General features: G+C 43.8%; 2 protein-coding genes across 9 annotated transcripts in view; both read right to left on the bottom strand.

The window, feature by feature from the left end:
- Nucleotides 1-5,691: 5,691 nt before the first annotated feature.
- LOC124421588 (methyl-CpG-binding domain protein 2) lies at nucleotides 5,692-9,831 on the bottom strand. 2 transcript variants are annotated; one of them, XM_046956948.1, is made up of 5 exons: nucleotides 8,732-9,831; nucleotides 8,421-8,562; nucleotides 7,996-8,049; nucleotides 7,333-7,578; nucleotides 5,692-7,203 (listed from the first exon to the last, which is right to left on the bottom strand). In XM_046956948.1, exons 1-5 carry the CDS (start codon nucleotides 8,860-8,862, stop codon nucleotides 7,105-7,107), a joined length of 672 nt encoding a protein of 223 aa, XP_046812904.1. In that variant the 5' UTR covers nucleotides 8,863-9,831; the 3' UTR covers nucleotides 5,692-7,104. The 2 variants fall into 2 exon arrangements, with proteins under 2 accessions (XP_046812904.1, XP_046812905.1); XM_046956949.1 differs by lacking the exon at nucleotides 7,996-8,049 and having other exon boundaries at nucleotides 5,697-7,203.
- A 146-nt stretch (nucleotides 9,832-9,977) lies between these two features.
- LOC124421586 (protein groucho-like) overlaps nucleotides 9,978-25,746 on the bottom strand; it is an 84,747-nt gene continuing 68,978 nt past the window's right edge. For 6 of the 7 annotated variants that reach the window (XM_046956939.1, XM_046956941.1, XM_046956943.1 and 3 more), the window contains 6 exons: nucleotides 13,834-13,974; nucleotides 13,472-13,754; nucleotides 13,117-13,375; nucleotides 12,758-13,033; nucleotides 12,054-12,657; nucleotides 9,978-11,955 (listed from right to left, as the gene is read on the bottom strand). In XM_046956939.1, coding sequence (XP_046812895.1) covers nucleotides 11,848-11,955; nucleotides 12,054-12,657; nucleotides 12,758-13,033; nucleotides 13,117-13,375; nucleotides 13,472-13,754; nucleotides 13,834-13,974 — 1,671 coding nt within the window. In that variant the 3' untranslated portion in view covers nucleotides 9,978-11,847. The remainder of the gene's footprint in view (nucleotides 11,956-12,053; nucleotides 12,658-12,757; nucleotides 13,034-13,116; nucleotides 13,376-13,471; nucleotides 13,755-13,833; nucleotides 13,975-25,746) is intronic. The other variant, XM_046956942.1, reaches the window with a different exon arrangement.

The raw sequence follows: 25,746 nt of genomic DNA, 5'->3' as shown, positions 1-25,746 counted from the left end.
CGACGATTCAGCCGAGTTAAGTTTCGTTCGATCTATCGTCGTTTAATTCGACGTCGGCATCTTCTTTCTCGCATAAAAAAAGAAAAAAAAAAAAAATAACGCATTGATTAAAATAGAAGAAATTGATGAGATAATTCGACTAGAAACTAATACATTCGTTTACGTGTTATTTTGTAGAAACGTATAAAGCATGGAAAAATACGCAAAACCGTATACCTGCGATCCAGTCTTCTCTCGAATTGCCAGTTCGATTGGTCAACACCTGTTCAGGTAGCGGTTTTGTTAAGTAAGAGAAAGCAGAGAATTTGGCTAAAACGATGCAGAGAGAAGAAAAAAGGACGATAGACCTTGAACCAAGGTGCAAGCCGTGTTTCATTGTTCTCTGTCGACGAACCTTCGTTTTCTCTTGTATTCTCTTTTTTCATCGAACGGTCGGTCGTTCGTTCGTTCGTTCGTTCGTTCGTTCAGCCTTCGACTTTTCCGTGAAACCAACGGCTTTTATCTCATAGGTAGAACCGTTCCTTTTCTCCCACGGCTAAAAGACTCTTATTTTGATGAGGAACGTATTTAATATCGAGTCGAGATAAAAATCGATAATTCGTGACTCACACGTACGCGGTACGAGTGTATATATCGTAAACGAAATTATTTCGCGAATAAATAAATTCGTGGTCGATAGTTGAAAATGCGATGAAATTAATCCAACAACGGCAGCCGCGACAAACGCATTATAGGGCAACGCTCGAAAATTGGAACGGGCATCGATTCGTTTCTTTGCGCCTTGTGATTTCTCGAAAACACGTAATGTTAACAGGACGCTAATATAGATATTCGATTGCTTTTATCTATCCATGTCGATACATGGGATTTATAGTTTAGCATCGGTTTACATAAATTTCATGGAAGTATGCCGATATTTATGATATCGTCGCGTTGGCGTCGAAGCAACTACATTTATACGATGAGCAAGCTTTCCCGTCATCCTATATTTTGCGAATCTTTTTTTAACTTTCCATCCTTTTTTAATGACTCTTGTTCGATCCTTTGAAAATGGAACGTACCTATCTTTCATGTACGAGATGATGACGCGTTCGAAGAAATTATGGCCAATGAATAATAGAATGAGAAGCATGGATTATCGGCACCTAATTAACCAGGCGATAAGAAATAATAGGTACATAGAAAATAAGATAAGATAGAGATAATAAAAAGAGTAAGAGAGAAAGATTCATTGAATTTCACGATCGGATTCGGTCGAGCGAGCAAAGGCACGATTCGAACGACTAGCCGAGCGACTAGCCGACCGGCTGATTTTGTTTCTCCTCGCTCGTCCAATCCAACGACCCGTGGTGCGTCTCTTTCTCTCTCTCTCTCTCTCTCTCTCTCTCTCTCTCTCTCATTCTCTCTCGTTCTCTCTCAAGGCTGTCTCGGGACGCCACCTTTTGCCCAGGGGAGCACCTGCCGAGCGTTCTCGCGCTCCTACCTCCTCACCCGCTCGTAAATACCCCCGAGTTATCGTGTTTTCGAAGCTCGTTACGAGCCGTACCGATGTTTCCGTGGCTTCCTCCTCCTCGTCGATGCTTCCTCGAGAGCTCTCATCTCGACGAACCACGAGCGGAATCGCACGAAATAAGACGAGCTTTGCCCCATTCGGAATCAGCCAGCAACATCATCGGCGATACTATAAAAGCCCTTTTGTTCCCAGCCGATGTATCTCCTCCGATATCGATGCACAGGCATAAGCGATCTCTTCTCTTTGGCTAAAATCGAGGAAAACAAAGGAACATTATCGCGTTTAACAATACGATTTGAATTTCGTCGTAAGATAAGATATGTTCGATATAAGAAGTACAGAGATCGTGACAATTGAAAAGGGCTTTATTACTCATAACGGTATAGACTTTTGAAAGACTACACAACATACACGTTGTATTAATAAATGTTATTGAATCTTGTCGTCTCGGGACAGATCATATATCTCAATGAGAAATAGATAAATGTTATTAGTCAAAGTTTCGCTGGAAAGGTAATCGGTTATCAAAGACCTACTCATCGTCAACAAAACAAATGAATCATTCCTTTCCGTGTCATCCTTCCTTGTTTACCAATAAAATTGTTTTTCAAAATATCGAATGTGTTATCGAGTTTGTCAAATGTGAAAAATAAGATGAGAATGAATAAGATGAAGGAGGGATTAAAAGGGACTCTGAACCTTTGGAAATAGTTGCCTTCCCGCGATGGCGCGCCGATCAGTATCCTCTTCGGCGTTCCGCGTCGTCCAGCGTATTTTTAGCGCGTGCAACCGGTTGCCTTCCACGGCGATCATTGTCGTTGCTTTGCGAAAGCGCTCCCAAGAGCCGGCCCTCCCGTCCTCGGCAAGGTGTGCAAAGCCGATGTAGCGCTGCCGCGGCGCTGAATCGCTTTCGCGCGACCGTGCGAGAGAACATTTCTTTCGATTTCGATCGAGCAGGGTGTAACAACGCGGGAGAACCGCATTGCTGGCCTCTGAGTCGGCTGCCGTCTGACAATGAGTTGCTTCTAGCCGCACCGACGACGACGACGACGACGACGACGAATTGGAAAGATTCTTCTCTGGATGACGATAGATGATCATTCTTTCATTCCTTGCGACGCAAGATTATTATTTAATCTCCTATCGACGACAATATATATCAAACGCGTGTGCATTCTATTTTTATAAAAAAACCTTTAGATCTGATCGAATTGAACATATCTACGATCATCAACGCAATCGCGGCGATTAACTTTTTTTTTTTATAATTAATATTCGAACGTTTGTTACATCGAACGATCACCGACAAACGCGCGATCTAATGCATTCTATTCGTGTTTTCATAGCTCGCGAGACGGTCCTTTATAGAAGAGAGAGAGAGAGAGAGAGAGAGAGAGAGAGAGAGAGAGAGAGAGAGAGAGAAGGACAGACAGACAAACCGCCGAGAAGAGGGTTTCGGTCAGAGACGCTCTCGGCCATACTCTCCAGTGCGGGAGGCCACACGATTTTGCGGGTAACCGGATATTAAGCGATAGTCGATCGATATCTCGATAATTCGCTCTCCCGGATAGATGCATCGTTGCGTTCGCAATCTCTAGGACGTCCTCGACCTTGTCCCCTTCCTCCTTTGAGTCGTTATATTACGACGACGATCGGACGTTTTTTCATGAAATATATCATCTTTTTTATCTTTTAATAAAGGGAGATCAAAGAAATCGCTCGAGTTTAATAAAACATTATTCTTCTTTGTTTTCGAAAGCTAATGGAGATGGCTTTGTAATTATTCTACTTTATTTAAACGTTATACATTTTGTAATGCACCACGAGACGGGTACATACAGAACGTAAATTTTTCTTGCGTTCGGAAGTTTTCTTGCGACACCCTTCTTGCTAGTGTCTGGAGTCTGTGGCACGAGAAGGGGAAGAAAAGAGAGAGAGAGAGAGAGAGAGAGAGAGAGAGAGAGAGAGGGAGCAGTCTTCGATCGAAAGAAGAACTTGGTTGTAGGAGAAGCGAAAGGCGGAGGGTCGAATGGAGACGACGAAGAAACGTAGAAAAGGGAGCGCGAACGAACGTCGAGAGAAGAGGGCCGCTTTTCAGACGGTTCAATAGATTTCGATCTTTTTTCTGCGCTCGAAACGAAACGGGACAACAATGGAGCCAGACGGAAAGCGAGAGCGGTCTTTAAGCTTTCCTATGTACTACGCTCGATAAATAAAAATGTCCTGAGTATATAAAATATCTATACGTAGGTAGGTATACGTATATATTTTGTTATATATAAAATATCGAGACTGTAAAAAGAAATGTTATCTTTGAAGAATATTAATATCGTTATACATATATCGAAAATCGTTAGACGTTTTCCTATGTAAAGACGGGCTATATAGAGAGGTTTCCTTGTGTCGGGGCCTGTAAAACGGAAAAAGGGAAACAAATGGAAGGTAGAGAAAAGATTTCGAGATAGGTCCCAAGAGCGGAGGCTGCGGAAAGCTTGGCGTGTTCCGTGTTCAAGCGAAAACCCATGGCTATGCGTGCATACATTCTCTCTTCTTTCTCTTCTCTTCTCTTCCCTTCCCTCCCCCCCCCCCTATTTTGCCTCTGGACCCCTCTCCTCTCTCTCGCGCAGCCTACGAGAGAGAAAGTCAGTCGACATCGATTACGTGTTGCCAGTTGGGAGTCGAAGGTCCCCCAGCTGTTCTTCCATCGAGACCGATGGACCAACGCCTCCTTTAGAGAACGTCGATTTTTCACGTCTCTCGGGTACATCGGCTGCGAGAGAGTCCACTCTTTGAGAGATGACATTCGCCAAACAATGAACTCTTCTACGAAGATTGAAATAGACGTAGGTAAAGGATCGATAAAATAAAACTTTACGATCTCGAGACAGCCGCATGACTCGTACAATCCCTCTAACGCGTCTACATCTAATTTTCATTCTTGATAAAGTACGAGACGACTCTCAAAGATCGATTGCTTAATGAGAAAATAATGAGGAAAAAATGTGTGCACGATTCATTTTCAATCGACTTGCTTCCTTTGCATTTGCACGTATCAGCTTTGGTATTATTTTCGTGCCGTTACAAACGAACGGTGCTGCTGTTGACTGCCATTTCCAAGAGACAGATGTTTTGTGAAAAATCGTACTCGCTTCCGGTCGATTCGAGACTTCGAGGCGAACGCCTATATACCCGCTGGTCAACTCGGTCAGCTCGCTCGACTTCCGTCGGTCGAACGCCTGCTTGAAAGATCGATAACGCTTCGTTCTACAGTTCGCTCTATTTATATGCTAGTATCGCACGAGACGGATTATATCCTCTATTAACTTCGTTTCCTCTTTCTGCAGAGAGAGAGAGAGAGAGAGAGAGAGAAAAGTTGCAAAGTTGCAAATAATCAGACTCAGAATTTTGATCATTTAACCAAGTTTTTTTTCTGCTACTTCCTGTTCTTTGATTAAGGCTACATCGGAATATTTGTCTTCCTTAAGAAAGAACAATAAATCAATTCCGGCTAACGAACCATTTGTACGACGTATTGCTATCAAGAAAAATACGATGTTCCTCGAAATTGGGCACCCCGACGTCTTTTCTCGTGCTCATCAGCCTCGAGCTAATCCATTCGATCCTACCAAGGAGGAAACTAAGGGTAGTGGAATGAGAATGAATCGCGTCGAACCGTAGGGTGTCGCGTACGTCACTACGATGCGGGTTTTCCGCCATTATAGAGCCAATAGAGCTACAATTTACTCGTCTTTCCTTCGACTTTAATATTTGTACGTACTAGCACAGACGCACACATAAGAAGGTAGATTGAAAGGGGAGAAATGAAACGAGTCGCAAAGATTTAAAAATGGTGCAGGCCGAGGGCAAGGAACGATCTGGTTCGATCGCGACGTCGAGGAGGAAAAAGGGCAAGCCTTTTGGCGAAACGCACAGGGAAACAGCTGTTGGACGATGATGGTGAGAAAAGGACGACGAGGTTGAGGGCCTCGAAGAATATGAAGAGGGAGAGAGAGAGAGAGAGAGAGAGAGAGAGAGAGAGAGAGAGAGAGAGAGAGAGAGAGAGAGAGAGGGAAAAAAAAGAAGGTTACCACCTGGCTTACCTGGCTGTTCGTTCTGGCTTACCTGAAAAGCTGGCGATACGCCATTGTATGTACTATATACCTATTATATACCTGGGGGCCTCGGGTATTTCTTTTGTTGACGAGTCGAGCTTCGAACGAAGGCATCTCGTCTACCCGTTCCCAGACGATGGCACGAGTCTCTCCTTCTCTCACTTTCTTTTTCATTTTATCCTCTCTCTTGCTAAAGCACAACAACGCAAGTTCACTCTTCTTCTCTTATTCTTATTCGTCTTTCCTTCGTACGTGAAATAGTTTTTTTGTTTCTTCTTTTCAAATGATTCGAAAAAAGTCGTCCTCTTCTTTTCGCGCTTCTCTTCTGTCCCGTCTAGCCGTGAGACCTTGCGCGTCGTTGCTCGAGCGTAAAGTCGTTTACAAGAAAAAAAAGGGCTTTATTGACCCGGGCTCGTTCGCCCTGATCGCCGAGTACCGACGATTTCACTCTAGGTACTCTCTCTCTCTCTCTCTCTCTCTCTCTCTATCTCTTCTCCGTCACTCGACGAGAATTGCGAAGAAAGATTGAATCGCTGCTAAAGAGCCAAGCCCTACAGCGTAATAATAAATATGCCCTTCTCTTCCACACCCCATTCCGTTCTTTTTCTTATTCCACCTTTTCCTCTGCTTAAATTATATATGTAATTGCAACGAGATTTTAATGGGAGTCTACATTTTATTTCCGATTACTGTAGGTCGAGTTTCTTGCTCGCATCTAAAGCGTTCTCGAACGAATCGTTTCATTTATATCGCATGCTTAGTCTTGAAATATTTAGAGTAGTTTGATCGATTTTAAACGCTGTCTACCTCTTCTCCTCCCTTTCGCTTTATTTCCTTCAATCTCGTTTATATCTTCTTTCTTTTTCTTGGCTTGTACCAGAACAAGATCGAATTTCCTACTACACGCTCGATCGTTTACGACAATATCGGATTACGAGTGGTTGTCCTTAGCGCTTTCCAACATGAACGATTTCAATCTGATTAATTTGATCTTTCTTTCGTGCAACTCAGCTGAAGGAAGTTTAATGACCTAGAATCCGATTGCGTGTGCATCTTTCTTCGAATGTTGCGTCTCGTATTTGCGAGACATTACGTTACGTTGCCTGGATAATGCCAGACGAGAAAGTTGCTGGATGGAATATTAAATGTTGCGATAGAGAGACCAGTTAACGCAGGTAAGGACGCATTAATCAGAATTTTAACGTAATAGATTACAAATCGTGATTTTTCTGTGGATATTAAGTATTTGCCCGAAAGGAATCGACTTAAGACTAAATTAGCACACAAAAAAACGTTTCACCTTGACGCCAACTTTTTCTTTTCGATCTCTCTCTCTCTCTCTCCCTCAATTTTTGCTCTTTTTTCCTTTTTTCATTTTCTTTTTTATAAAACATTTATTATAAAAATTGATGCGTGATATAAATTAACATGAACTTAAAGCTAAAGAATGTATTATCGATAATATAGCTAAAAGAGACTTTACGTAGGCATCCCTCGTAAGGCTTCTTGTAATTTTTTTCTCGCTAGCGCTACGCGATCTTCTTGTCGTTTGATGTCTTCATCCGCTATAGAAACAGCCTTTAAAGATATACCATTTTGATGATTAGATTTAATTAGAACGTTCGACCGTGAGTACGAATATGATTGTTTAAAATCATTACGATGTTAAAGATTAAACACTCTGTCAAAAGTTATAGACTCTTCTACCTGTACGAGGGGTTGATCGGGATTAAGAAATACACCAGGATTTTTTTCCAATGCCGTTTTAGATCCCGTTTGACCCGTAACCGGTTGTGAGGATACGTGAAGAGCCGTTGCCACACTTTGCAACAATGTTTCTTCGGTTATGTAAGGTCCAACGGGCCTTAGAGACTTTGGTAGATCCATTGCATCAAATTCGTATCCATCTGGGTCGCATGCTCTTAGGCCCTCTAAACGTTTTTCCCAAAAAAGCTGGAAAATTACGGTAATAGTTAATTAGGATCGTAAGGTTACCTTCAAGGTCAAGGGCTTATATATCGGAAGTAACTAATGTATAAAATAAAAGTATATAATTACCATCGATGCTACAACAAAAGGTTACTTCACAAAATAAATGTCAAACTGTATACCTTGCAAGGTGAGTGTTACGTGTGGGAAAGTAAAGTAGGAGAAAATTTAAAAGCTAGTAGAAATGAAATTAATTTCTAACGTACCAACAAATCCATCGCATCGACTTTCTAAGAGAAGCATTTGCATCATCATATATCATGGTATGCGCAATTACAATGCATTACAATAGGGTAATCGATGCAAAGTTTTCACAAAAAGTAGGATACAGTAACGTAAAAATCATACGAATGTTTTGACGAGCGCGTTAAATAGAATTACCTGCTTAGGCTTATCTTGGGAGCCGTATTTGCCATCAGCTTTATCGGCTCCTTCCTAAGGGAACGATTGGATGTTTGTAACATGAGAATCAAAAGGGAAGGCACACAAAATGGTTTCAAATGTTTCCTATATTAGAGCGATCCCTTCTTAGAACGTTTCTCTGATGTACATAAATCTTTGGAAAAAGCATGCCATATTTTTAAGTATCATACGTATGGATGAAGAACGGAGAGAACGATTCACTGCGGTAAGGTGTATCAAAATCGTAGTAACTTGTCTCATAGAGATTACTTAAAGTGAAATAAAAGTAGGTGCTAGCGGATTCCATATAAAAGATACATTATCAATATGAAAAACCATTTCTTATAAGGTCAATACCAATAAGGAACCAGCTTTATGTCCCATTAGTACGTCCGTCTACTAACCTGTTTTGGTTTCTCTTGATTACCATGCTTTAAATCCTTTACTTTTCCCTCTTGCGTTTTGTATATAGTAACCGGCTGTTTAAATATGGAAGCCGTTTGCCTTATAGGTGGTACCAATGATGCGTCGTTTCTTACACCACGGCTAAAATCAACGAGTATAATCAATCGAACGAATATAATCATTAAACATAACCAACAATTTATCACTTTCATACGATTAATCCCACCAGTGATATTTTTTATACGACGTTTCACTTAAAACGTTCTATATCGTTTTATAAATAATATTACAATTATCGTTAAATACATACCTGTAATAATAAACATCAACCTTTCCCGTAGACGTTAATTGATTTTGACTTTTCCTAGCTGTTTCCTCCCTCGTTGACCAATTCGTTGGTAATGCCGAAGGATATTTCTTTTTCTCCACAGACATATTCATCTTGCTGACTATTTTTATTACACTAAATAATATATAAATGGGCTAAAATATGGGATCAAAATGTAATGCAACGCGCTTTCTCGGCGGCCATATTGTAACTTATCGCACCGGTGAGGGTTTGCCAAAAATCCGCTCGATCCGGTGGCAGCACGTTCGCTTCGATACGTAGTTATCGTCAAATGGCGCTGCGATCGACAGTACGAATTATTGTACGAAAGTCGTAGGAACGATGACGTTTCTTTGTTAAAAAAGAAGAAGAAAAAAAAAATACTCGGAGAAAAAGTATGAGGGTAAAAAGATAAACAACAAGTCGAAATATATATATATATATATATATGTATGTATATATATATATAGATAGATAGATATAGATGATTTAATTGCCGAAAAAACAAATCTCGCATAGTTATAGGAACGATATGAAAAAGTGATGAAAGAAAACATTAACAGTCGGCTATCTTTTGTCCGGTTATAAATGACCGTTCTTTCGATTAGCGCGCAATCGGTACGCGAAGCACGAGTAGTTTCGGAGGTATAATAATTCGATGAACGCGGGATAGGAATAAAAGGAGAAAAATTGTAATCGTCGCAGGCATCAAATTTGCGATTACTTTTGTCCGCGTTGTGTATGTATGTTTTTTCTCTTCTTCTTTCTTTTTTCTTTTTTTTTTTTCTTTTTTTTTTTTTTAATATTACCGTAAAAGAATATCGATTCTGTACACATTGATCCGTTAAAGATAATAAACTATTGAGTTTTCTTGAGGTATCGTTGTTTCTATTGGTCTATATAATCGTCGCGACTGTGATCGTCGTCAACAAATCGTGTCATTTAACCTCTCCATTTGAGAAACGTTAAAAAAAAAAAAAAAAAAAAAAGAAAAAAAAAAAGAAAATCGATCTCTAATTTTCAACTTTTTCGATCGATCACAGCGTTTCGAATATGCGCGTTTAGTGACGCGTACGTTATCTGTCCTGCGGTTTTTTTTTCTTTGCGTTTGTGTCATCCTGTAACAAAATATAAATCTCCGTATGCATTAGCTGCTTACGCCGTTCGGCTTGGGAGAAAGGGATAGTGGTTAATAATGGGCGTCAACTAGTACCCTACTTTGGGAGGCTTCTCTTTCGACATCTTTTTAATTAGCGCAGAGAGGTATAGATAGAAAGAGTGGGAGAGGGAGAAATAGAAGAGATAGAGTGGTACGAGCAAATCGCTATCGTTGGCTTCGCGCGAGTCGATGATACGGATGCAAGCTCGTACGCCGACCGAATCTGCCGATGCGCGATGGCCTAAATCTAAGTTTACGGTCATAAAAATAATTTGTCAAATATTTGTTTTCTAAAATACGTATGTATGTACGTATTAACGAAGGCGTCGTGGGCACGCATTTTATTTTTCGATCGATGTTTGCGTCACAGTGAAATATGCCTATCTATAAGACAAAATCATTTTCTTTTATCGATATGAACAAAAAAGAATGAGTCTCGCACGCGAATCGACTCGCATTTGCTGCAGTAAACCGCTCGTCGAACTTACATACATACATACGCGATCTGTAAAATAACATATATTATACTCGTAGTACACACGTCGTACGCACGTTCAAGCTGCACGCACGCGATCGCGATCCTATGAACACATTCGCACGTAGTAAGAGACTGGCAGTTGTAAAAGGACTAACGAGAGTTCAGAGATACGCTCGAGACAATGCTTACTGCGAGAAATAACGGGCTTACGCGTACGAGCTCGTCGATTTATCGGACGTGATGCCTAAACCATTTCGAGTACGCGCTCGTTAACATAAAATGAAATGGAAATAGATTTAAAAACAATTCAATGTCGTTCGTAAAGTCCTCATCGGTGATCGATGATCGACACTGAAATAATAATCGAATTAAACATCTTCTAAATCAAATTGCATACTCTTCCTCATTTGAAATACGAACCAGTCATCATGCTTCTTATATACTTGGGCTTTTTCTAAACATCACAGTGCGATCGACAAATGATTCCATCCATAAACGTTACATTCGTATTGTTTTGGCATAAACGCTCTTTTTATACGCGTCTTCGATATATTTTGTTGTCTTGTTCTTGTATTTCTTATGTATAATTCTGTATCACGACACACATTCCTACTTTCGACGAGTCGACACACTAGACCGGTGTTCAACGCGTCGCCGAGCACCCTTGTCGATTTTACGATCGATCAGGATCAAGCGCGAAAATGGAGAACGACGCGTACGATAAAGTGCACGATATCGATCGATCGATCGATTCATCGATCGATCGCTTCTCTCGCAATCACACGTAAAAGATATACTTATAGCATCGAGTCTTCTATATTACATTAGCAACATATTACACGCTCCGTCGGACTTTTATCTCCTATCGTTTAGAGAGAATTTCGTACAAGAATCTTTACGTCTCCTTCATCGTTCGTACCTACTTATTACCAATTTTTCCTATACAATCTTAAATAACTAAGCGTTTCTCGTCTGTATCTCTGTCTAGCTATATATATATATATATATATATATATATATATATATATATATATATATATATATATATATATATATATACACACATATATATTTATATGTGTGTGTGTGTGTGTGTGCGTGCGTGTGCTGTGCGCGCGTATGTGTGTGTGTGTGTGTATACTCATAACGCAACGTTCGTCCAACATACGAGCGATGCAATTTTCATTTTTCTCATCATCGCGAACGTTGGTATTTCTTTAATTCGGGTTTTAGCGTCCATCTTGTTTTCCGTCCGTTCTCCTTAAGAGGCAACAAGAGGTTTTCTCAACTTCGTCTGCACCGTGATCGATAAGTGATCTCTTCTATCGGTCGACGAACAAACTTTGAGTTGTCATTCAAGAAACATATACTGTCTTAAATCTTGACGCATAACGCGACGTACATTGAAATTCCCACGTGTTCAATGTTCTTCGAATGTTGAAGCGTTATCGAAAGAACGACTCAATAAATCACTTCGTAGACGGTCGCTTTTTTGTCGCCTGATCCTGTCACTATGTACTTGTCGTCATTGGAGATGTCGCAGCTGAGCACCGACGATGATTCCTTTGACTGTAAATAAGAAAAAAAAGAAAAAAAAGAAAAGGATAAATTTACGTTGCGTCATGTTAATTCGTTAGATAAGGAAAGAGCGTAAACGCGAGGATTACCTGGAATATCGATGCTCCGTACGGCGTGCGCCAAGCATTCAACAAATTATCTTTGCCAGTTGAAACGAACCATTTGCCACAGGAGGCAAAACGTAACGAAAGGACACAAGATTCGTGCAAATGAAGTTGGAATTTGTCAGGTTTCGTTGCGTGAAGAACTTCGACGTTTGAATTTTCCATTCCGACCGCGAGCCATTCGTCGTTCGGACAATAACCGAGAGAAAATATTTGCGACGTGAAATCGTGTTGCTGTAGCTGTCTACCCTCTCGAAGATCCCAGGAACGTACTGTATTGTCGAGACCACCGGTCCAGAGTTTCGAGCCATTCGCAGATATGTCGATGCAAGAGGCACCGTCCGTGTGACCTTGAAATTGTCTAACCAACGTTTGATTTTGAAGATCCCACACGGCGATATTTCCGTCGCTGCAGCAACTGAAGCAGACCTTCGAGTCCGGAGAAATCGCTAAAGCGTAACAGGCAGGCGCGGAAGATGTTAATTCCGCTTTGATTCTCGGCGTTGGACTCGCAAGATCCCAGATGCTCAAGTTGCTCGCTTCACCACCCACGATGAGCGTTCTACCGTCCGGTAACAGTTTGACCGATCTGTAAGTCGCAATAGAAAAGACATCGTCGCTGTTAGTAATATCTAAGTAGAATCTGACGGATTAATATGTATCGTAAGAGCTTAGATAATCGTTCAGACCTGATGTAATTGTCTCGTTGGAGGCAATCGAGTTGGGAAACCGGCTTTGCGCTGCCGCTCCCGCCTTGACTGATGTCCCAGACCTTGACGCACCCTTTGCCACCGGTGTAAACGTACTTGGTCGGATTCGAGATCGTCACCGCACAGACCACTTCGCCGTGAGTGAGAGTATTTATTTGACGCGCGTGTCTGGGTATTCCTGGTGCTGCGAGAGCGTCAGGCGGAAACGGTACCGGTTGCATTTGTCCGTCGCTCAATACGTGGAAGCTGTAGGCTCTGCGAACGAACACTCTACATATATATATATTCCGTCTTCTACTCGTAGAAAAGCGAAAGAACGAAGGAACGAAGAGACTTACGGTTTTCCACCGGGTACACCGAGTGGTCCGAGTGGTGCTCTCATACTACCGTGAGGATCATAAAGCTGTTGAAGTGGCGGTCTAGCGGGATATCCGTTCAAAGCGGCAGGAGGATAGCCGAGCATATCCACGTGAGGTCCTGCGGGCGGATGATGAGGCGGAGGATAATGAGGTGGATAGGGGCCTACCGCCGAAGCGGAGACAAGAGGCTTACTAGAACTCGATGGCTTTAGACCACCCGAACCCGAACTACTGCCACCTGTGTCGAGTAAAAACATATTCTTTTTTATCTATATTCCTTCGGTAAATTTAATATATTATAGAAAATTAATAGGAGAGGGGATCTTTCACGTACCTGCCGAAGTAGGCGTAACTGGTTTTGAAATAGGAGTGGTAGCTTTTTCTCGTTCCTCCATTTTCTTTGCTGACGGGGTACTTGCGTTGCTACTGGTACCGCTTCTAGGCGATGGAGGTGGTACTTCCTTTTTGACTTGTCCGCTCAACGGCACCGAGGAAGGTCCTAACTTGTCAAGGCCATTCTCTCTCGGTGAGGTAGTACCATTCGCAGCAGGACTCGTCGGTCCTTCGCTAGCATCGTCGACCACCAAGTCCTGGTCGCTCTTTTCACCATCGCTTTGCTGTCGCAGAGAACGTGCACGGCTTTATTAAGGCGAACCGAATGATCTTACAACATGGAGTAACATGCGGGCTACCTACATGGCCTATATCCTTGTCTTGCTCCTTCTTCATCTTTTTCAAGTGTAGGTGCTCGTGATGCTGAGGATCCGGTGTGCTACGGGGCCTACTGTACTTTTCGCGTTCCGCCGGCGATATCGAGCTCCTCTGAAACGTTAAAAACTTCGTTACTTGCATTTATTGCATGTATTGGCTGATTTTAAATAAAATGCATATCGATTATATAAAATAACGTATTTGAATATTCATGGAAATTCAATACAACTCTTCCGACAAATCCAAAATTATTTTCGATATTCGATCGATTGAATCCTCGCGGACATGCCGAGAGACGATTTTCGTAAGCGTTAAACGGTCTCGCGCCGCTGAAAATAATCGTCGCGACTGGCCGATTATGTGGGTGTCACCGAGAGCGAGCTCGGTGTAGATAATCGTTTACACGTAGAGGAGAGGGATGAAGAGAGAGAGAGAGAGAGAGAGAGAGTATCGGATGTGGGGTGTTGCGGAGGAGGCAATAGAGCGAGTGGAACGAGGAGAAAGTATCGAGATCGAGGGTGGCCTGTAAAACGAGGACGGTGTTAGAGTGTATCACGTGAAATCTCTCGCATCCGTGATACGAGCCGCTCTTTCGCGCACGGTTAATGCGATTTCGTCGATTTCATCGCGGCTTTTTACGGCCTGCAATTTCGCTCCTCGTTGGATTTTCACGGAAGAGTCGTGAGAGAGGAAGCCAGCCAAAAGATTGCTCGCAATGAAGCCTTCTACTTGGATCGAACAATTTTCAACCATTTTTTCGGATTAAATAAAAAATGTCTTTAGAAAAACTTCTTTAAGAGATCACGTTCTCACGCTTAAAATCTCGAAAGAAATTTGGTAACATTCATATATACTCTCGGCTAAGTATCTCCTTTGTTGCTGAGAATGGTATCATTGAACCTATATTCTTTCTCTCGCGCAACGATATCGAACGGTCGTAAAAATTCCGGAATCGTATTTCGAGGAAAGACTAGATGTACGATAGAAGTGATATTAAAGAGATAAATCGATGCTACATCCTTATCCTGTTTCTTCGTATAACAAGAAGAGACATCGATGCGTTCAATCTATTTTATTTCTTTTTGCTCTTTTCTTTTCGACGAAACTTTAGCGAATTATCATCTCCGTCATATTTCGCGATGACAATGAATAATTTAAATAAAAAGAAAATGAAACGGTATATGCCTTTTGAGAAGAACAATATTAATAAAAGTCTCTTTCTTTTGAAAGGACACTTATCGACATATAGCGACATCCATCGACAGTGGAAGATATTATCGAAAGGGAAGTTTTACGAGCGACAGTTTTGTTCTCGATACAGGATAGCATTTTCTCTCTCTTTTTCTCTCTTTCTCTCTTTCTCTCTATCTTTCTTCCGTCTGTTTCCCTCACTCTGTCGATTAGATATTGGTACCCTTTCCTAGCCCCGATAACAGCGTACCATCTTGCAGAGCACCGTAAACCATCCCCCTTTTGCCTCGTCCATCCTCCGGCACTTCCGAAGTAAATCTCCTCTTCTCAATTACCCCGTCCCTGTTGCCACCACCCCGGTACTTCATCCACCAATAGCAACGCCAACGGTGGTGGCAGTGGCGGCGCCACCTTTAGCTCGGTCCATTACCTCGACACCTCGCTATCCTCTCCTCCTTTTCTTCCTCCTCCTCCTCCTTTTTCTCCTCCATGACCCTAGCAAGCTCATCGAGTGGAAGGAAAATAAAAAAGAAAAAGGAGGCGGCTTTCGAGTCAGGATCGCGTAGCTAAAAGAACGATCCTTCTATCGACGAAGAGAAAAGAGAAAAGAGGGGGGGGAGAGAGAGAGAGAGAGAGAGAGCAGGATGATTCGCGATTAAATCGACGCTCGGCCGAAAACGATTTTTAGATTTGCAGAGGGATGATAAAGCGTCGGGTCTAATGGCGAATGAAAGGTGCTTCGGCGCGTGGAAAGAAAGCGCCTCCGCTCGATCGAGAGTAACGAACGCTTTTAGTCGACTATTTTCGCAGCCGTCGTTCGTTTAACTGGCCGTGAGCGATAAAAAGTCAAGCGAGATTGAATTTATGGAGGAAGATTCGAGCTCCCATCGGTATTCGATACGAGTGATCGACTTCAAAGAGGGAATGTTCCTAAGGTATATGCTTCATAGTTTAACCCGTTAAGGGGTTGCTACTTCTTGTTCTTCATCTTTGTAATCTTCTCGTTCATAACAAGAATCTATGAAGAGAGGATAGATGGAATTAGATGATGCTTTGAGAAAAAAATCTTGTAGAAGATACAACAACCTCTTGACGTTAATAAAATCGATGAGAGACAACGTTTTATTTACACTCCCTCGAGTTTTTCATTCGAAGAAGGTAGTCTCGGGAAAAAGCAGAAAAGAGCGGGTGGGAAGAGAGAGAGAGAGAGAGAGAGAGAGAGAGAGAGAGAGAGAGAGAGATGGGGGGAGAAGGAAAGAGAAAGAGAGCAGTGGCTGGAAACACGCGCGCAAACACGTACGCTCGCACGACGAGTATTTCACGTAGGGAGGAATCCCCCAAGGGAACCATATTACGTGCTTCCATCGAGTTTCCTCGCGTAAAGACCTCCGGAGAGATCCTTTTCCTTCTCACCGAAGCTGCTGGAAGAGAGGACCGTCTTCTCGTTATCCGGTAATGGCAAGCCACTATTTATCCGGACGAGGGCAGCCCGAAGAAGCAGATGGTATACCGCTTGTATTCCTCAAATGGAAAAGCCAAAGAAAGAGAGAAAAAGAGAGAGAGAGAGAGAGAGAGAGAGAGAGAGAATGTCTTCGTTGTCCTTTTCCTAGCTCGACGCGACGTGCCGAGGGAAAACGAGGATGTGATATAAGGAAGGAAAGAAGAGAGAGAGAGAAAGAGAGAGAGAGCAAACTACAAAGTATATATCTCAGAAAATCGCATTCTACTGGTAAACTCTCAGAGACATTAATAATCGAATAATTCGATCAAAGAGGAGAAAAATCTGGCATGGTCGGTTCTTCCTATCTCTTCTTTCCTTTCAAAGTACATAGCCGAAAAGATGGAGACGTTCCAAAAGTACCCGTATGCCATGGCACGAAGACGGACGATCTATATAAACTGATCGTAGCTCAAAGGCTACAAGGAAAGAACGTCTTTCTTCGAGATCCGCGTTACAAGCGATCTCGAAGCGACTCGTCCTCTTTCCTTCTTTTTCTAGCTGCTATCGAACCGTCGAAGAAAAAACCTCTTTCCGCTCTCGTTACGTGTCGTCTTCGAGAACAGCGATATACCGTAGGTAGGACCGAACTCGAGAGAAAGAGAAAGAGAGACTCGAGTGAAGAAGACGAGAAGAGATAGAGGTTGGAGGTGGAGGAGAGAGTAGACGGCCTCCATTCACGTAAGTTTACTTACAGCAACCCCACCGGGTGGATATACCCACACCACTCTTTCCGGCAAAGAGGGTTCGTGTCTCGATCAATATGGGGGTTGGTAGCCTCCGAAGAAGAGGCGGTGGCGTGGGTGGAAGCGTCGTGGGTGCACCATAGATATATAGACTTTGTAGTGTTAGGGACGACTTGGTCCGCAAGCAAGCAGCCAGCCAGGCAGGCAACTTGGCAAGCAGCAGGCACCAAAGTATGGGTCGGGGGCTGAATGTCGAGCTTGGAAGGAGGTCTGCGGCGGCAGCCGTGGTGGTACTGGTGGTGCTGGCGGTGGTGCTGGTGTGCGCGGCATTGGGGTTGGTGGTTGGAGCCATGAGGGTGGTAAGTGAGTGAGCGACTCCTTCACCACGGCGCTTCGTCTCGACCCGACTCATACCACCGAAACCATCCTAACTTTACGGATATATTCCGAGCCATCCTTCTCTCTCTCTCTCTCTCTTCCTCCCTCCCTCCCTCCCTCCCTCTCTCTTTCCCTCTCTCTCTTCCTCCACGACATGCTACTCTCCTCGGCCTTCCCTCTTCCTCTTCTGTCTCTCCTTATTCTTACTCCTTTTCTCTCTCTCTCTCTCTCTCTCTCTCTCTGCTTTTCTCCTTTCCCTTCAAGACACGTCTCTACCTCGTTCAACCCCCGATAGTGCCCTGTTTCTCTATTCCTCCCTCCGCATTCTGTCTCTCTCTCTCTTGCTCTCGTCGTAGCCAAGACCCCGAGAGATGAGGTTACGAGCCAGAGTAGCGTCTCCCAAGACCCCACAAAACCCCAGCTGGTACAAGATTGCACTCAGTGATTCTCAACCAAACGTTGTAAGATTTTCGACACGTAGGTAATTGACTTCCTTGAAATTTCAATTATCGTGCCATTTAGTATCATGCTTTGTAACTTACTCTTTGGATATGTAAACACGATCGATGCATGTACGTTTATTAAAGCGAGTAATCGAGGAAGAAAGAACTCAATGATTTCGCTGGGCAGGTTCACGCGATCGTTCGTTTAATCGATCCGATTCGAAATCGGAGAAACTCTGAATATTAAGCAAATTTCGTTGGTCGATTACAATTTTGGTTTCTCTCTCGTGGCGATTAATTTAATTAGCAAAATCACGGTTTGGTATATACGAATACGTAGGAGAAGATGCATGGCAACCGGTTGACGGGCAGCAAGTGTAATTATTTCGACGGTGGTCGTGGTTGCGAGTAAGTGAGGGGTTGGGGCGAGTCAGAGGAGGACGATACCCGGACGGACGTTCCACTCGGGGATGCATGGAATTTTTAATGACCGCGACGCGAGCTCTGCTAACCGGTTCCCGAAATCGCCCACGTGTCACTAGGTCACCACGTGCATCCATCACCCTGGCAATTAGTGAACGTGAATTTTTATTTCCGCTTTACGCGCAGGTATCCGCCGTTCTCTCGCTTCGGCTCGTGCTCTCCATTTTTTTTCCTCCTGTCCGACTCGGCCCGCGCCTGGTAATTATGCAGCCGATATAACAGGGAAATGAGAATCGGTTTGAGCGTGCTCGTCGTTTTTTTGCTAGCTCTCTCTCTCTCTCTCTCTCTTCCCTTTCTTTTTGTTTGCTCGAAGCTCGAGACAGCCGCACCACGAGATTTATGTTTCGTGAGGGACTTTAATACGCGAGCTCTTTTGCTCGCTCGATAAATGCGTTCAATGTCTCGAGTTCCAACGACTTTCCAAGACTTCTTTCCAAAAAATTTCAAAGCTACGAATTCTCTTTTCCCTATTTTATTTACAACGAAACAAGATATACAGTGTCGGTGGATCGCTTCGCGACAACGACGAACGACGGTGCAAATCGGACAAAAATTCACAGCTACCTAATTTATAGGTCCGTCATAAATCCAGAGAGGATTGCAGCAGCCATTGCCAACGCCATCGTCGTTCACCGTCGTTTCTCCACGTCGTTCAGATGTCCTATCGGTAGAACTACCTTCCCTTTTTTTCTACCTACTCTTCACCCCCTCACCCTTTCCTTTTTCCTCTATCCTCGAGCGAGCATCCCACATCTCTTCGTCCCTTCTCTCACACCTCCGTTTTGTTCTATCTCTCGACGCGTCTAACTCGTATCGTCACAGCTCCCCCGCTCTTCCTCTCTTTTCTCTCTTTCTTCACAAGGCAGAAACCCTGCAGGAGAATTTGCATTTTTAAATTAACTCGCCTCTGTTTGCAGCTATCTCGGCACGGCGCCGCTACCACCGAGTAGGGCTTTACAATTTTATGCAACAACGCGCGCCGAGTAGCCTCTCCCCGACTCCCTCCCTCTCTCTCTCCTCTTCCACCCTCGACGCAACTTCCGTCTCTAGCTTCGCCTCCTCATCCTTGTTCTCGACCTCTTGCCTCGCCCTCACTCCATCGAATACGAGTATATCGTTCTCAGTCTCTCGCATCCCACCTACGCATGATCGATATTACCGTCCTCGTGTCGCGGTGCTTGGCCTACCGTCGATGCACCGCGATGTCGTTGACGTTATCGTTGCGGCCAATTAACACCTAACCGCAAGACTGACCTTTACGAAGTGCCGGCACGCGCGCGCATTACCGTCCATCGTATCTAAGTACTACCTGTCGACGATCTACAGGGTGTCTCGTAGTTGTTATCAAATAAATTTTCTTACTCCGATCGATTAGTTACGTCGCACCGAATTAACTTCAACTATTTCCGTTGAAAAAGTCGTCGACCACCCATAGCGCGAGAATATTTTTTTCTACCTTTGGCGACTTCTCGTCGCCGTCGTTCTTATCGCGACGCAATGTTCTTTCTCAGAGGTGGAGACCTAAAATGCTTGGCGCGCACGAAAGCCTTCGACGTGCATTGCCAGCGGGAGAAGAAAGCAGAAAGAGTAAAAAAAAGAGAAAAAAAAAGAAAGAAAAAGAAAAGGAAAGAAAAGAAAGAAAGAAAAAAAAGAAAAGAGGAAAAGAGAGATACACCTTAGAGAGTACTCTTTTACGAGGCGGCCTCTTCTTAAAGATACGCCATACCTACTCTGGGAGCAAAGAGCGTCCGTTGAAAAGAAGGAGGATGAAATAAAGAGGAAGAAGGCAGGGCAAGAGAAAAATAAGGAGCAAACAGAATAGCTGCCGTAAAGTGCCTCCGCGTTATCCAGGAGGAAGGAGGAAACATTTTTATCGCTCTGACGGAGAGGAGTTGCAAGATGCTCGTGACGATGGCTATGATCGTAATAGTGGTGGTGGTGGTAGTGGTGAAGGCAAGAGTAGATGTGTCAGGAAATGCCAAGAGTCAAGGAAGGAAGGAAGGAAGGAAGGAAGGAAGGAAGGAAGGAAAGGGGAGGAGCCGCGGTAATTGAAAAGCCCGCGGTGGATCCCGATCGTCGCTTTATTTCGCGTGCTCGACGGTGTCGGCCCTCTCGGCTATTATCTCGCCCGTTCCTGTGTCCCTCCTTTTTCTCCAGCAATTCCTCCATCCCTTTCGACGCGAGTCCCTTGAAAGAAGAAAAAGGAGAAAGAAAAGGAGGAGGGTAGGACGAGACGTCGAACGAACGCGAAACGAGTCTAGAACTAAAAAGGGGCGGGAGAGAAGGAGAAAGGGACGAAGAGGGGAAAAAACACAACAATGCCCGCGGAGGTGCATTCTCGCGCGATTACCAACGCGAGCGGTGGACTTAACGAATGGCTTCGTAAACCGTGGCCGCTTTAAGGTCATTACACGTCGCAAAAAGGGAGTTAATGGCCATCCACCGTCGTTGAGACTTGCCTCGGCAAGAAGGGAAAGGAAACGAAAGATGGAAGAAGGAGTGGGAGGGAGAAAGAGAGAGAGATAGATTGGCGTGGAATTCCAAGTGTCGTCGATCGACCGACTGATTTATCGCTCTCCCCTGCATCCTCCGTCGAAAGGACGTGGATAAAGAGTAAAGTATGTAGAGAGCTCGTTGAAAATTGCGCATCAAAGGCGTTCTCAACAAACTCCTCGAATAAAAAGTATCTCGAGGGAGTCTATCGATTTTCGAGGGAATCGTTAAAGCGAAAACTTGTTAAAAAATCGGATCGGTACTTTTCAACTATTTCAAAATATTTATCTATGGTAGAATTCGCGATAATGGAAAGTTATCTACGTAAAAAGTGATTTATTCGATCCTCCCTCGTAACGAGCGCATGTCCAACATTTTCCAGTTAACTCCATCTACTTCCCTCCTTTTTTTACCCTCCTTCTTCATCTTCCTTTTTAACATTCTCTTTCTCGCTCGCTCTGCCAACGCGATTATATTGTGAAATATATACGGAGCCGTAATTACGGGGCGGTCGAGTCTCGTCGAGGGACTACCGGGCGTCGTTTTATGGCCGCCTCATTAAATTACGGACTAATTACCGGTCGGCGAATTATTAAAAAGGTTAGTCGACCGTTAAACGCGCCGCTCCTCGTAAAAGCGGAGCTTCGTCGACTTCGCGTGCCCCGAACGAGATGAATAAAGAGGGAGCGAAGAGAAAGAGAAAGAAAATGATAGAACGCGTGGGTGCGTGCGTGTTTCGCGCGTCTATGCTTGCGCGTTATTAAAAAGCACACCACGTCGCGTCCTCTTGCGTCGCGTTGCTCGTAATACTTTATTTTGCTTTATAAACCGATCGTTCTTGCCTTCTTCAGACTCGTCCGATCTGATTTACGTCTTTTTTTTTTCGCTTCTTTCCTCTGTTTTCTTAATAAATTACTTCGAGGACGATCTCGAGCGTGCGAAACGAGTGCATCAGGAGGAACGACAGAAGGAAGGAAGGAAGGAAGGAAGGAAGGAAGGAAGGAAGGAAGGAAGGAAGGAAGGAAGGAAGGAAGGAAGGAAGGAAGGAGGGAAGGAAGGAAGGAAGGAAGGAAGGAAGGAAGGAAGGAAGGAAGGAAGGAAGGAAGGAAGGAAGGAAGGAAGGAAGGAAGGAAGGAAGGAAGGAAGGAAGGAAGGAAGGAAGGAAGGAAGGAAGGAAGGAAGAAAGGAAGGAAGGAAGAAATCAAGCATATTATAAGCGGAACGAGAGGAATTCTACAACGAAAGGGCAACGTGATTCGTTCTTCCCAAGTCGGACACTCGTACCTAACCGGTTTTTCTCTCGACGAGCGAGTAGACAAGAGAGACGGAGAAAAGAAGGAAATCGAGCGTTAACCGTGCCGGATACGCACAGAAATCCCCTCGGGTGCCCGACGTTCCTTGGATCTCGTCGTTGTCGTTGTCGTTGTCGTTGTCGCGTCGTCGTCATTTCGTGTCGTAGTTGTACGTACAAGTCATTTCTGCGAAATGAAATCAGGTTTCATCGAAGATACCTACGTTACACGAGGCCAAGAGCAATCCGCAACGAATCGCCTTGCCACGGTCTTTTACGATCAGTTCTCTTTCCTTCTCTTAGACGTAACGTCGGAACACTGGTAAAAACTTGATTTAAATAGGTTACGATCAGTCACGTATCCTAATCGGCGATAATGTAAATTGAAAATTTCAGATATGTACAAAAACACGGTGAATTGTAGTTTTTTCTTCTTTTTTCTTTTTTGTTTCTTTTCTTTCTTTCTTTCTCTTTTTCATAAACGAAAAGAGAAGCTTTTTGTTTCGCGTCATAATACGAGTGATAGACTCAAGGCGTTTCATAGAAAAGCGTGACGATAATTCCCATAGCAATTTTCCGCGATTTTACGAGCGTGGAAAACGACGAGAGTAAGATATACGAGCTGGAAAGTAAGTAACGCGTCTGAAGATAGAAAATGAAAGCAGATAAGTAAACGAAGGATTAAAAAAGAGGGAAGTCGCTAAATATCACGAAGGCAGCATGATACTTTTAATTAATTAATGTCAGAAAGAGGGTAACGTTTTTAGGTAAAATCCATTCTCTGAACCGAAGGAAGAAGGTGAATTCTCCTTTTACAAGAGTCAAATGTAATGCGAAGAAAGGGGAGGAGATAGAAAGATGGAAGAACGAAAAAAGAACTGAGAAAAGGAAAAATAAAGAAATAAGAAGACTCCTCGAAAGTAGGTATTTAAAAACGTAAAGTGTCGGAAGAGAGACCGTGGCAAAGATTGAAATCCAAAAGAAAAGGGGTGAGAGGCAAAGAAGTGGAAAAGAGGAGACGAAGACGCGGTATATCACAACGTAGAAAAGAAGGTACAAGAAGAGGGAAGTCTACGCGCTGCTAGGACGACGTTTCAATTAGTAATTAAAACGTAACAGGCTGTTACTCTCTCTCTCTCTCTCTCTCTCTCTCTCTCTCTCTCTTACTCTTTACCGCTATACTCTCGTGTAAGGTGGCTCTTGGCTCCTTTATACTTATACCATCCCCGTCAGCCGCCATCGCCATCTTGTAAATTAATTAATGCGTCCGTAACGAGATCAGAGGTGTCGGTAACGCAAGGGAAATCGGTACTTTCCCGGCGTGCTCATCGAGCGAGAGTACCTACACTTTGGATCTTAGTCTTTTCCGTTTCTCTCTCTCTCTCTCTCTCTCTCTCTCTCCCTCTTTGTACGTATTATATACGCACGTATACATATTGTATATCTTTGTGTCTTCTCCTCTCACCCTTACAATTAGTGAAAACGCTTACAAAGATGTTTGCTAATTCATCGATACATTCAAGGTAAACTCGTTCTCCTAAATATAATGATATTCGACAGAGAATTATTACGAGTTCCCCTATGGTACAATAAAACGCGATCGCCGAACCGGGTTGAGGCAACCTTGGCCAAGAGCGAATTAGTTCATTTGAGGAAGTTCGCGGATAAAGCGAAACGACGAGAGGAAGAGTTCCTCCTTCCTCCGCTCGTAGCTCGGTGTCAGGATCTCTCGACCCTTTCAAACCCTTTCATCGGTGCTTCTCTCGCTTACATAATGCAGCCACTCTAATTAAAATAAATTACACCCTCGGTTCCCCTGGTCCTTTCTCTCTCGTTCTTTAGCTCTTCTTCTCTTCCTGTCTTTCCGCACGCCACACGACCCTCTCTCTTTCACGAGTCTTTTTTTCGACGCCCTCCCTAACGTTTTTTTGTACCGCACTTTCGACCACCCTCGTTCTCTCCTCGACCAACCCCTCTCTCTCTCTCTCTCTCTCTCTCTTCTACAGCTTCTAGCAGAGCGCATCCTTGTCTCGCACGCGCGCTCGTTTATTTGCACTTTATTCGAGATTTAATTTACCGACCTCCGGACGACAGACTCGTTGGTGAGCGCTCGACTCTGTGATGGGATTAAAAAGGGGAGGGAAAGAGAGGCGCGTCGATGGGTAAGAGGAGGATGAGGAGCTGGAGGTGGAGAGAAAAGTTGGAAAAAGTGTACCTCCATCGCGAGGCTCGCGACCAATGGCAGACGAACCGCCGGAAAAATGGCCGAATCAAGGAAAGAGCGAGGTACCCGACGACGAGATAGGGCGCTACGATCGATATGACGCCTCTGCTACCTCCACCTTTTCGCTATCCTCGCGATTTATGCCATCTTCCTCCATTTTCCCTTTCTCTTCATAGTCTCTTCTTTTTTTCTTTTTTTTTTCTTCCCCCAAACAAGAAAGAATTAAATCTACAAAGATACTTACAAGCTCGTCCTGTTGATTCGAATACGAGATACCGGACGGTTCTCGTTAAAAGTATTCGGCTAACTCGCTTCGTCGCCAAGAGAACACGATTCGATCGTACATTTTTGTTCTTATAAAAAGCGACGTACATTATCGGGCCTCGTACGTATGTCGTATTCCTTGAGTCACCAATGGAATTCAACGATCCATCGATCTGTTTTTGGCGTCGATCGTGTGGAACGAACGATTCAAAAGGAGAGAGAACGGGAGAAAGAGAATGAGAGAGAGGGAGAGGGAGTAAGCGAAAACGACGAGGGTGATTTCAATTACAGCAAAACACGGCACTAATTACACTCGTTGGAGTCGCACGATGGAGAGCTTAAAACAGAAAATCGCGTCCTCTTCGTCGTCCTCCTCCTCCTCCTCTCATCCCTTCCTCCGCGTTTCACTCTCGTATTCGAGCGAACGAATTAATGCGGCGCCTCGCCTCGAGGACTTTCCTCTCGCTTGGCATCGAGGGGCCACTACCATCACCCGCTTTCGCGACAATTTACCGCGAGCCTCACGGATCGAGCGTAAGTATCGTGAAATTCAATTAAGTTCTAGGGGCAACGTTGGGAGGGGTGGGTGAGGAGATGAAACAGGAGAGAAAAAAAATCGGCATCCCGGTACCCCACCCAACTCTTCTTCTGTCACCTTCATACAAAAAGGAAAAGTGGTACGATTCGCTTCGATAAATAAATCTTCCATCTCTCTCTCTCTCTCTCTCTCTCTCTCTCTCTCTCATCCCCTCTGTTTCCGTAGTTCTTCGTATCTCTTTTCTCTTGCTTTTACTTCTATCTTTCGTTTCACACTCAAGGCCGGTCGTACTCACCTCCATGAATTCGTTATGAGCCGGCGATCGCTAAGAGACAATTCTCTTCTTCTACTCGCACTTTTTCATTCTGATATTTTCCTTCTGTCTGTTTTTATTCTCTTCGACGTAAAA

Source organism: Vespa crabro, chromosome 2 (assembly GCF_910589235.1).
Source record: "Vespa crabro chromosome 2, iyVesCrab1.2, whole genome shotgun sequence".
Classification (NCBI taxonomy): Eukaryota; Metazoa; Arthropoda; class Insecta; order Hymenoptera; family Vespidae; genus Vespa; species Vespa crabro.
This window is presented reverse-complemented; position numbering and strand designations above follow the sequence as displayed.